This window comes from Ciconia boyciana, chromosome 10 (genome assembly GCF_034638445.1).
Source record: "Ciconia boyciana chromosome 10, ASM3463844v1, whole genome shotgun sequence".
NCBI lineage: Eukaryota > Metazoa > Chordata > Aves > Ciconiiformes > Ciconiidae > Ciconia > Ciconia boyciana.
In genome coordinates this window covers 17,388,462-17,401,669 of record NC_132943.1, presented here as the reverse complement: position 1 = coordinate 17,401,669, position 13,208 = coordinate 17,388,462, and the positions used below count along the sequence as shown (strand labels likewise).

At 40.6% G+C, this 13,208-nt stretch overlaps 1 protein-coding gene across 7 annotated transcripts in view; it reads right to left on the bottom strand.

Moving 5' to 3' along the window:
* Positions 1–13,208, bottom strand: part of SMARCAL1 (SNF2 related chromatin remodeling annealing helicase 1) — a 42,400-nt gene that overhangs the window by 17,824 nt on the left and 11,368 nt on the right. For all 7 annotated transcript variants that reach the window (XM_072874207.1, XM_072874205.1, XM_072874206.1 and 4 more), the window contains 3 exons: positions 12,512–12,662; positions 9,521–9,679; positions 7,676–7,741 (listed from right to left, as the gene is read on the bottom strand). In XM_072874207.1, the coding sequence (XP_072730308.1) occupies positions 7,676–7,741; positions 9,521–9,679; positions 12,512–12,662 (376 nt within the window). The remainder of the gene's footprint in view (positions 1–7,675; positions 7,742–9,520; positions 9,680–12,511; positions 12,663–13,208) is intronic.

Genomic DNA, 13,208 nt, shown 5'->3' with positions numbered 1-13,208 from the left:
CCACATGCTGTAAGGGAAGGGGACATCAATTTTTATGACAGTACTTTCTGAATTGACATTTACTCACTAGACACATTAATATCTTATGCCTGGCTCAACATTTCATTTGGCACCAGATGTCACAGGAAAATGACACACCCTCTCAGGTACCTCCTCACCTCCAAAATAAATTCTCTTGTAACAAACCTGCCACAGCAAGCCATAAACAGACTGTCTCCCTCACAAAAGCAGAAGAGATCCAGAGAAGTAGGATTTTTTTCGTACTTTTTGTTCATTTTTTTCTTTTTAAATTCTACTAGCAAGGAGAGAAAGATGAAGCTGCCTGAAGCAGGACCAGAAGATGCCCACCTGACATCCATGGTGAGTCTAGGCACAGCTGGCTGTGTGCTAGAACATGAGTTAATAAATATGAATCATGTAAGAAGATTGTAAAACATGTGTTGTAGGGGAGACAGGAAGGGGGTGGGGTGGGAAACCTGTATCTAAAGTAGGTGCTCCCAAAAAGTGGGGAAAAAAATTACACTATAGACATAAAAGCCTTCAAGATGCATTTCTACCCTCGTACCTCCATTATTATCTAATTCTATTATTAGACGAGAGCTATGAATTTCTACTGCTGTAAATTCACATATAGTAGTTAAATTACAAATGCCTTGTAATTTCCTGCATGGTTTAATGCAGGTTCATTAAAATAACAAAGAGATTCTTGAGTGACATCTGTACCAACAGCTCATTCACATTTAAATGAAAAAGAAAATGAAACTCTTATCTTTTCACTGAGATCTACCAGTCACCCAAATCTATTCAGCTGATTCACCCACTCGCCAACCAAATCTGGTGGAAAAAGAGTTCACAGATCAGCTACCGGAAATTAATTTCAGGACTCTTTATCAGATATTTATATATAGGTTGTAATCAAGGTGGGACTTGCCTTCTCCCTCCATTCCTATTAAACAGATCAGAAGGAAATGTGATTACCACCAGGATCAGACAATTCCCATAAACATTTAAAAAAGCAGGATATTTATTGAACTAAATAAGAGGAGAGGTTAAACCTTTGGACATGTCAGAAGGTGAGAGTTAGTTCACACAAGACAGAGGTGTCTATGCTACTCAAAAGAGGGAGGAGTCACAGAGGCCAAAGGTACCAGATCCCATGAGGAAAAAAAAGTGATAAAGCAGAAATTAGGTCAGTTTTTTAAATTAAGGTAACAGTGGAGGACAACTGAGCAGAACCTAGACAATTTCTGAAGCCTTTGAAGAATAAACTGACACCACCCTGAGAAATCTGCTGAAACGCAAGACAAGCCAGTCCCACATGTGTAAGAAACCTCCAAATTAAACTTTTTCCTCCTGGACTAACAGAAGGCCACTGCTAGGAAAAAGACAACATGGAGGTCATGCAATTAGAGACAGCTCATTTCAAATAATTCTGGATCACACTAAAGCAAGAGAAGTTCACTCAAAACAGACCAGGGACATATTAAATGCAACATAAACCCAACTGTGTTGAAAGGTTTTATGCTGTTCTCAAGGCTCCTCCTCTTTGGAGAGTGCTCCCCAGGAGCTACATGAGATGAGGTTGGAACACTAATTCCCCAGTAGTCAAAATAATTAGTCAGGCTCCTTCCCCAGTCCCTAAATCAGTATCAAAAGAGAGAATTATGAAGTTACAGGTTATTTGAATTCTAAACTTGTCCAGCTGCTGCTTTGCTGTGCACAACTTAATTTTGAACAGATAGGGTATCTAACCACTGCAGCACTTACCAAGGGCTGTGATACATCTTCTATAATTATTTTAAACAAGACAAAAAAAACCCAACAACAAAAATTCACAACAAAAATCCCAAAAGACACTAGTTCCACAAGAGCTGTGAATAACTTGAAGAAATTAATTCCAAGAAATTGTGTGGAACATAGGTGGTCTAACTCATTATCCCAAGGGTCCCTTTCAGTTTTAAAATCCATAACAGAAGAAGCCCAAGAGAGAAAAGAAGAAAAAAAAAAAATCCTAGGAAGACAAGTTTCCAAGTGTTGAAGGCTTACTTAAATTCTGGATGAAAGAAATTGCTTCAATTCACCTCTCTTTTTCTAGTGGCAACTCATTTTGAATAGATGCCAATAAAGATTTGCTCCTGCAGAGAAGTCTCTGCTGATCACTGCTTAATTCTTGTTTCTTGCTGAACCTTCTGTGCTGTCAAGAGTGAGAGCTTACCCTCTTTCTTCTGAGGTCTATAAAAACAATATGGAACAATAGCACAGAAAATAAGACTGCAGTGACCAACAAGGACTTTCTAGCAAAACCAGGTCTGTAATCAATTGATACATATTTCCACATAGGAGAACTAACATTAGCTGCTCATTAGCATTTAGGTATGAAGTTTAATCTTCCCCAGAAGCACTCCTCTCTCTCATGTGTCCTTGTGACTGTTCTTACAGCTACTTTCTTATGAGATTGCTTAAGGGAACTCTGACAATGACCTGACTAGTGGAGACCTGTTCTGTAGCCCTCATTTACTAAGTAACATAAGACAATTGTGGCTTTGTAGCATTACACTTGCACACACAATACACCAGCAAGAATTAATTCCACAGCTGTGACCACATTTACAAAAGTCACTTTTGAAAGTCAAAGAATAGTTTATGAAATGGTAACCCCTGATGGCACTTACTTTAAAGGTCAAAATGCAGCACCCACTGATTTGAAGGGGAGTAGGTGAGGAGGGGGGTTATGCCACAAAGAAATAATTGAACATGCAAAGAGCCTCATTAACATACAATGACTATCTCTGTGTTAAATGAATTTCACAGCATGAGCTCTGCCATATGCTAACAGATTGACATACTTTTTTAAATAAGTGTGGCTGGTTCTGGCTGTACAGTTACTTGTGTCCCTAGTTTTTGCTTACTCTTGTCATTTTGAACTGCTTAGCATAAGAATACCTTATCCTGTGAAATGAAAAAATCTGAGAGTGGCCATAATATAATAGAGATAATCACCTGATGAAATAGAAGATTTGATAACACAAAAGGGTTGCAGCTGTTCTGAGGAGTCTGTTTCTGTACTTGGGTAAGATAGATAGGCCTCTGCATTTCATAAGATGATCCTACACTGGTTGTTCCAGAAAATACAAATACCTTACCCTATTCTTAAATGACATCTAGACAGGGAATGTGTGTCAAATGGCGACGATCAGCTATGACTGAAGGAAATTACACTACCACACTATTTCAAGAAGGAAGGGAAATTGGAAGGTAAGAGCAGATCTGAAGATGCAGCCTTGAGGGCCCACAGCTTCTCCAATTTCAAGATGAAGTTCCTTCTCTCAGCAGGTGACAACAAGCAAAGGCTTATTTATCCAATCCATATGGATTTGTAATGCCTAAAGACAGCTGCTATTTATTTCCCACCCAGGGAGATTTTTGTGTTCCCTCCTCACCTTCTACCTTCAGCTTTGACCTATTTCCCTCTATTATTTTTAAGCACCCCTTTATTAAAACAAGCAGAAAGAGTATTAGATTCTAACCACACAATGTATTTGGACTTCCATAATAGAAACAAAGACCTTTAACCCTGCAAACATCAGGATGTGCCTCATGCTATTAACCTGAACAGCAGCTCTATAGGAACAATCACATTAGTAATATTACCCAGATGTTGTGGAACAAAGCCCTTAGGGAGCACAACAAGAATAAGACCATTTTATGCCACTGGAATCTTTGATTAGGTACTACTTTTTATTTCTCAGTTTCTAACCCATTTTTTCACTAAAAACTTACTGTCATGCTTCAAAAAAACTCATCCATGTTCCATTGGGACCTTCCCCAGTTTCCACTGCCTTGCAATACTCCATGCAATTACAGAAGAACAAAGACCATGCAGCACTTTGGCTGGTCAAAGGATGTAGAATCCTCTTCACTCCGGTCCCCAAGAGATCCCACCACAGATCAGGGAAAAACTTCTGTTTTGTTGTTTCTTCTTCATCTACACCCCTGGGGCTTTGCTGTTTTATGGATATTGGTAGCATGTATACTCCCTCTCCTATGTTCATGTCTCTGGGCTAGTCTAATCTTGGAAGGAAAAAACAAAGTGCTTACAAAAAGCGTAACACCATTTCACTTTCTGCCTCTGAGGGTGGCAGATGCAGGGCAGAGGCAAAGGGAACAACCAGTATTGTCAGTACACCCAGGAGAACTTAATCCCAATCATGAGACTAAAGAAAACAATAAGGTGACAAGTAGGTCCTACTACTGATTGCCACAGCTCTGGATTAGGGACAGGGACAAGCCAGGCCTGACAATGGTGACTCAACCAAAGCCCAAAAGTATGAGGCTATTCTCACTTTGATGTGCGTGGAAACAAGGCAAAAGGACCACTCTGAACACAGGAACTTCTAGCCCTCTTGAGTACCATAAGAGATGCTGAAGGTAGGGACAGACCTCATGCAGCTGCTGGCACAGACTGGCCAGTGTAAAAGCTGGCTGAGCTTGAAAGCAGGATTTTTGCCACATGTCAAAACATCAAAGGACTGTTTTCTACTATGCCTTTCAATCCATCCACCTCCATAATTTTGCAGGGATGCACACAGACTGTGTACAAACTCTGCCACCTGGTTCCATGTAGGCGAATGAAGCATTCGCCCCCAGGTACAAGTCTGCGCACCCACAAGTTTGCACATCCACTGGGAACATGAAGGGAATAAGTCGTCTGGCCTAAACATTTTGCTGCTGCTATTTCAGCTCACCCTATCTTACTGTTTGTGTAATTAAAAATTCCTCTCAAAGTTTTGTCCAATAACAATAAACTGGGCACAACATGTCTATATACTTACTCTAAACTAATGAATACCTGGGGCAAGCCACCAGGTAGCAAGCATGGTCATTGCATAAATCCAGCCATTAGAAAAGTGCACTAAAAAGTCTTTCTGGTCACACTTCCCACTGTCCCAAGCAAAACTTTCCTAGATCTCTGTCAGGGTAGCAGCTAAGTATGTCACAAAAGACACTGAATACTACACACACCGAATACTGCACACAGACACAGTTTGTGGGGTTTTTTAATATTAAAAAAACGTCTAGAAGTTCCCAACTGACAAACTTAGGCCACATGTTTAATACATAGTTCTGCTTAACAATTCCATACCACACTTGCTCTACAATATATACAAAAGGGCAGGAAAATATTAATTCTTACTGAGTGGCTAAAAATACCACTTCATTTCGAAAACCGGTCAATGTCAGATATTAAAACTAAAATGAGGCTTTAAATGCAGTAATCATGGGTTAAATATTTCAGAGGTGGAGATTCAGCTTGTCTGTCTAACAAGGCAGATTCAAAATTAATATCCAAGGTAAGTCATCTTTATTATGACTGTATTGATTTAATCTGATCATTGTGCAGTTCTGTGTAAACACTCACAACAATTTTATACATTTTACTTATTATTCAAATTGAGGAGTCACAGGAGCAGATTCTATCAAGATAAGATTCTGTTAAGTACAGATGGAAGTGACAGAAACATTTCAGGCTCAGAAACATTTTAACTTAGATCTGTCCAGTGTCATTACAGACTCATAAATCTTTGTAGCATAAGGACCAAGGATCACATTTCTTAGGTGTAGTTTTTTCTTTTCTGCCCCCAAAAGTCAGTTCAAGCTAAGCTTTCATGCTTTAGGATGTTGGGAACCTCATAGGAAACATAAGCAACTATGGCAATTTCAGAAAGTTTAAAGTAGTATAATGCTAACAACAGCTAGAAGTGGCCATGCTTAGAAGGTAGACAAGGCACAAGTTGGCTCCAGGGGCTCTGGTTACAGCACTGGCATGGCTTCACATTGTGACCTTAAGGTAGGGACTGAGGTGCTAGAAGCAGTGTTCCTATCAAGGGCTTGCCTACGGATACAGCTTTTTTTGGTCTCTTCTAAGAGCCCCAGTACTGCTCTAATCCTTTTAACATAAAGAAAGCAAGAGCAAGAGTATTATCCTCAGCAGCATGTTTGTCAATGCCTCTTATTCAATAATCTCAAAGTATCATGTAAAATACTGAAAATACTCCCATTTTTACCCCATTGACTACTATGAAGATGAGACAGTACAGTTGTTAAATCCAGTATTCAAGTGATGAAAACTCCTCATATTTTGGCAGTTCTTTCAAATACGAAAGCATTGCTGTGATGTGCTGTGCCAGTAGTGAACACAGCATCACTCACTAGTAGTTGAAGACAAAGCTGCCAAAGGAGCTAGTTTTAGAGCAAAACGCCTGTGCTGGAAAGCAAGGAGGGCAGAAGAGTGGCTATTACAGCAAATGCTCGCTTGAGAATAAAATTTACCTGAACATCTAACACAAAACATCTGGTACTTATGCTGTTTGCAGGTGAGATAACACATGATATGAACACGAAACTCTTAATGCTTTTAGAAGGCTGAAATTCAGTTTCAGAAGCACCAGTTCTCAATTCTCTAAGACCAGTGATGTGACAGCATAAAACTGTAAATTCTCAATAAGTTCATACAGGTAATTAACCTCCGCTTAACAGCTACCATCTTTCACTCTCATATCTTGTAGCCTACAAATAATTTTGGCAAGCTGATCCTTACAAAGCTTCAAGTAGGAAAAGATGAGAGTGCTTTTCGAGGATTTTGCAATGAGGTAAATTTGTTATTTTCCACCATTTTCAGACATACACCCTAATTATTGTACTTCAAACTGCTCATAAAATTTGGAACTTAGTTTCCAAACATTAAAAGCCTGAAGTGATTTGAAAGGCAAGAGAAGACAAGAGTCAGGCCTTTAAAGAGAACAATGAGTTGTTCAAGGACAACTACCTTCGGCTTGCCATTAAGAATCTTGCATATAAAAGCTGGTTGCTATAAAGCCATCACAGATCGAATCTTCTCTTCATACACACTTGCTGATAGTTACTGAGGAGAAACTGCATTTACCTTGTTCTAATGTACAGACTCTGCAGTGTCTAGAAACTACTTGTAACTTTAATCTGTTAGAGGCTACCAGGGAGAGTTTGATTCTTTGATCCCATGACAACAGGCAGACATTAAAAGTTACATTTCTCCTGCTATCGCGTACTTGAACATTGCCTCCCTTCTGTGGGCCACTTGTCTTGCTAACCTCACCTTCTGCCATTTCCTACTAGTTCTGTACATTTAACCAGCAGGACTGCCCCTGAACCCCAGCCACAAAGACACTAGAAGCTTGCAGTAACAGAGTAGAGCCCAAAACCAAAGCCAAGGAAAGGACCTAGGTAATGTCATTTTGATATACAGCAGCAATTTGTGTGCCAAGAAGTAACTGATAATGATTATTTCTATTAAACAAGCTACATTGACACTACTATGTTCTTTCTACTCTCCTTGAATACATTCAGTAAGTTTTGACATTGCCTTTTTCCCATCACCGTAAAACTCATTAGCGGCAGTACCACAACTAGATCAAGGGAGCTTCTGAAATTCTTTTGTTAGGCCTTACCATCTAACATTTGTATGGAAACAAGTGGCTAAGCCAGAGACAAATTTTACTCTTGGATCTACAACGTTACCTGGATTTCCACTTGCACAACAACAGAATTCAGCTGCTGGCTCCTAAACCTCGTAAATGGAGCAACACTGCTTTGGGAGCCTGACTTTAGCTGCTGCAGGTTTAGCACCCAGTATACGCACCTTAAGTAGAGGCATGGCAGCTCGGCATCGTGCAGTTTTTATGTTCTTTAGGAAATGAGATTCATCCTGAAACAAAACAAGCATGAAAATGAAGACAGTTCTGATCCACAGTCCAACTGCAGGCTACAGAACAAATTCCCAGTATTCTCAGCTATCTAATATTACAAGCCTATCATCCCAGAGGATATTTCAGGCACTGGGATAGTCACATCAAATTCTAAATGAAAAGACAGCATGGAGAGTAGCAGGCTCCTACATTCAAACCCACAGCTGCAAGCAAATGGAACAGAAATCAAACCTTAAAGCCATGAATCTCAAATGACCACAAACAAGTGAGCAGAGGGAGCTGGAGAGGGAAGGAGAAAGAGGAACATTATTTCCACCACCAATACTCATTTGCCCCATGCATCCTTTAAATGCAGCAAACATAGGAGGCCTATACAGTGCCACTTCCCTAAATAAGGGGTTAATGAAAATGATAAGGGAAAAAAAGAAATCTAATTAGGATCCAACTGTTCTGCTGATAGGGCTCACCAGGTGGATAATAGCCTCCTACTTGAGACAACACCCCCAAACAGGCTTCATTTCTACTGCTGTAGAGCAAGACAGAACTCAGACACAAAAAGTAATCGGTGCCCTCCAAGGGTACATTCTCATCTTTCCACATGTGGATGAGCAAGCAACCATGCATGTAAAGCCAATACAACTGCTTAGCCTCTCAGACACAGCCTTCTCCCTCCTGATTAACAAATAAGCTACATTAATGTTCCCAGCCATCAAAAGAAGATTGGAAGAAAAAGCAGGGAAGCTCAGCACTCAGTAGGACTACTCTCATCTGAAAAAAACATATACAGGGTCCAAATTTGAACATACAAACACACAGAAAGAACATCTGCCAGCTCAGGGCTGGTAAAAAGTTCCAGGGCAGTAGCCCTAGAGCCCAAGTCCCTTTACTCCAAGCACCAGCATACAAAAGTAACGATCTGCATTTCCACCCTGCCAGAATGTCTTGTCAGAGAGGGGGCAGGGGGAAAAAATAAAAATGAAAAAAATCAATTCCCCCATGAGTAGTTTGGTCTCCAAAGAACTCCATCTATTCCCATATTCCCATCTGATACTGAGAAACAAAAGGATTATTATGTTCCAATTGTCATGATCTTAGGGACAGGTGCATATGTGTGCTGAAAACTAGACCGAGAACATCAAACACTCATAGTAAGCTACGTAGACACTTTTGGTCTCTACTGATCCAAGCTGGATTTGAAACACTAGATATTTTGAATTTTTAGTAACTGAAATCTAGAAAAATGCCTTTCACCACAGCTCTGTAAAAGGTTAAAAAATGGATTTTGAAGTAATTTACAAAATAAATGATACAAGCAAAGAAGGCTTAATGTAGACTGTCAGTGGAACACAAGCAAAGGGAGATTTTTTTATGCTTTACCCATATACTTGATGTTGAGAGGTTATCTGGTTTACTGAATAAACACTAACACCACCCTGAAGTCCAATCCCCTTAAAAAGATACATTTCCAAGCCTATTGTATTGGAATACATTAAACACCTTGCTCTCCAGCAGAAGACATGCCCAACCACAATGAAATCAGACAGGCACCATAACCAGTAAAAGAAAACACAGCCTCGGGAATCAAAAAGGAATTAAACTCTACTAGTTATCTCAAAAGGTTTCAGAGAAACCTCCTGCTTCTACTCATGAAGAGAGCACAGCCACAATTACAAGATAGTTTCAGTCCTAAATAAGGCCCACTTCACACCGCTACACAACGCAAAGGTTACCCCATTTGCAGCATACGATTAACTTCAAAATTTTAGTGTGCCACTTACAATAATAACTACTTGGAAAGTGCTCTTAAGTTGCTTGTCCATCTTGCTAAGGAGGTCAAAGCTGATGATGTTGATCAAGCTTGCTGTTAGGTTGTCTTTGCCAGTCACTATGACATTCGTGCTACCTGGACTCAAGGATGGAAGCCACCTGTGAAATGCCTGAAGGAAGAGGAAAACAATTAATTGCATTCTGGTGCTTATGTCCTCTGTTGGGATCCCAAAGCACTTCACAGAGCCTCCTCATGAATGCTTAGAACATGGAGCCACCCCACCCACCATTAGACATCAGCTGGGAGCACAGTAAGGGTAAGCAGTCTTCCCAAGGCAACAACCCTCGTAATGGGAAGATCAAGAACAGAACTCAGGCTATAAGGCCAAATCTACCTTCCACAGCTAGGAAGGCTCAAACATGCTCTATTTTTGCTTCTTACTGAAAATAAATTCTGATCTGTAGCAGAAATGTGCATAACCTCCTGACAATGTCACCTGCTATGCTCAGCGTCAGCAAACGCAGTGACCACCACTGACAGGGAAATTTAGTTTTCCCACTCAACAGGAACCCTCAGGGTGTGAAACACAGACTTCTAAGCAGTAAATATCTCTCACTATAGCAATGTTTACTCCACCGTGAGGATGAAGTACAACTCATCCAGATCAACAAACACTCTTCTACTACCTCGCCTTCTTAAAAAGTCTATAAAAAACCCCCAAACAAACAAAATTAAAAGATCAAGTTGACAACACACCAGCTGCTCAATGACAGCAGCTGAAATACATGTGGTGATAGTCATTCAAATCAACCTCTTGAAATGCTCCACACACCAGAGCAAGATATCCTCCCCCAAATCCATCTGTTAGCTACTGAGCATCCACCATTTCCCTTGTAATTGTGTCCCCAATGGCACCAACCTCTCTACAACATTTGAGTTCTGCTGATGTTGCTCTGCAGAGAACTGGCTGGGGCTTTAGCAATCAGGATCTGGTCTCTACAGAAATATATCTGAGGAGTGGTGATGGGAAATAACATCTCTGCCTCTAGGCCCTTCACTTGTGGAAATCCCCCAAGCCTCATTCCTCTCCTTTGTTCAGCAACTACATGCAGCAGCCAGAGGAGTTAAATGTGAGCTTCTCGCATTTCTCAGTATGTGAGAAACTAACAATTAACTATCCTTCACCACTTACGGTAAGCACCATAACCAAAATGGGCGAACATGTGGGCAAGGTTAGATGCCAACCAAAAAATATGTGGCTGATGCTAAGCCAAAACTTGGACAAAGGTGGCAGCAGTGGGAAAGTATCTGGAAGCTCCTAGTTGTACTGCCTTCTCTTTTTATAAAAGGGCACATGACTAATTCACACCATAAAAGTGATCCTATATTTCTCACTTGATGCTGACCTTTGTCCACAAGAAGTGCTTTGAAACTGCCCTGACTGTTAATTATTAAAGTTTCAATGCTGAACTCCAAAGGCACATGGCCACAGTACTTCTCACCCAAGAGTACCTCGCATCTTCCTGCTAGCTTCCTATGGCACCTTGAATATAAAGGCATTCAGTGGCCTGAGCCCAGAAAACCAAAATAAAACACCAACAAACTCTGAGATGAAGACAATTTCTGGCAATTCAGCTCCAGAGACACCACAAAAGCTTCTACCATTACAGTAAAACACATCTGCGCAAGAACGAACTGAATAGATTACAGACCATAATAAACTTCACCTTCTTCCACCTTCTGTGACACATTTTTCTTAGATCTGCATCCCTCACATACCCACAAAGCAACACAGATCATTCTAAAGCAAATGTCCTAACAAAACACCTCCCACAACAGCCTCCTGGGGAGTCAGAGTAGGGGACGGAAGAGGAAATCAAGCACTCAAAGAAAAAAAAAAATCAAAAAAACTATATTGCTTAAATGTCTTGAAGCAGGATGTAGGAGTTTAGCTGCAGGTGCCCAGTACTTCAGGAAACCAGGCCCCAAATTGTTTCCAGTAGGTATCACACAGAAGCCATGGATTCAGGTTAGAGGTGTTGACCCAGAGGTCTACAGGCCTTTGAAATATCAAACATGATAAGCATCACTCCCTTGTTCAGCAACCAATTTTCTTTTCTTGTCACCCAACATTTTGTTGCGCTACTGGACATGAAAACACAAGCCAAGATGCTCTAACTACCTGGTTATAGCACAAAACCAGCAAATCCCAACCAATACACTTCTCACCAATGCAATACTCCAGGGAAAGCTAAACTCCCACTTTCTCCTGCTCAGGCATGAAATTACTGACCTAAAACCTCTGGCTCAGCTTTTTCTCCCACAGTGAATATTTCACTAGCCTATGGCAACCCAACAGCCTCAGTGTATAAGCCACGACAGTGATTTATTTCAAGATACATTTCCCAACCATACAAGCTTTCTTGGGTTTCTGATCAACATTAATAAAGGACTCAGAGGAGTTAGCAGCATACAGTGGACAGGCCAGAAGACATATCATGACAAATACTTAATGATGATAATGGAGCCTCTTGAACAGAGCGGAGAATCCCAGCATCTGGGCTGCTATTCCAGCCAAGGGACTGGCAAATATGGCTATGAAGGGCTTGAATACAACAGACAATTGCTTGAATGCAACTATTGTCCTTGACACTGATGACTAACACACCCCCTTGGAGCCAGCTGACTTGCAGGAACAAACCCAGAGGATCAGAGGAGATATTTTCTCTAGATCTCCCTCTTTCCAAGAGATCAGCTGGACCACAAAAAGAAAGTCAGCTGGCCAATAAAAATCAGCTGGCCAATAAAAGAAAATAGGCATATATCATACAGTCAACGCCAAGTAATTCCCCCCCCCCCTCAAGTTTCTAAAAGATAAAATTTTAGTTTCTTCCCCTTAATATGCATCTTTTTAAAATTTTAACTTGTTCAGAGTGCAACACAGCATAAGCATCACACATGCACTCTACTGGCCACCTGCATATGCTCAAGCTCACAGTACCTCTGCCCAAGTAAACCTCACGGAAGAAGGAGTAACCACCAGCAAGGGCCATTCCTTTCGGTAATACGCAGCAATGCAGATCGCCTGGATGGTCTTGCCCAAGCCCATGTCATCCGCAAGAAGTAAACGTCCATTTCTTAAAATTGCGAAACTGGGGAAAATAGAGAGGGGAAATAAGTAAGCGTCAAGAAATGGGTTACTATCTGTCCTGGCATCTCTCAAAGCTTGGAAGCTCCTGAGCAGAGTGGTTCAGCCCAGTCCTTAGAGACTTTGATTTCAGATGAGGAGTAGTCTCAAGACCTTACAATTACTTAAAGCACATTATTTCCATGATATTACTCACATTCTGTCCCAGAGTTCATCCTGGCTGGGCTAAGAAAATATTATTAACAACGATGCCACTTTAACACCAATTAGTACAGACTTTCCTGGATTGCATGTTGAAGTCAACAACTAATGACCATATATAATGGGGACAGGGACATTTAAAAGTTTATCTCTACATACAATTAGTAATTTTAAATCTTTCAGGGCCTGGGTCCCATTTCCTGGCATTTTCCCATGTGTAGTTAATATTTAAAAAACAACAACAAGAGACATGCACTTGAGGAAAAAAAAAATGACCTTACAAAATTAAAAAAATCATATGACAATTACTGAATCACAAGAGGGAGATCAGAGATGTATCATTCGAACA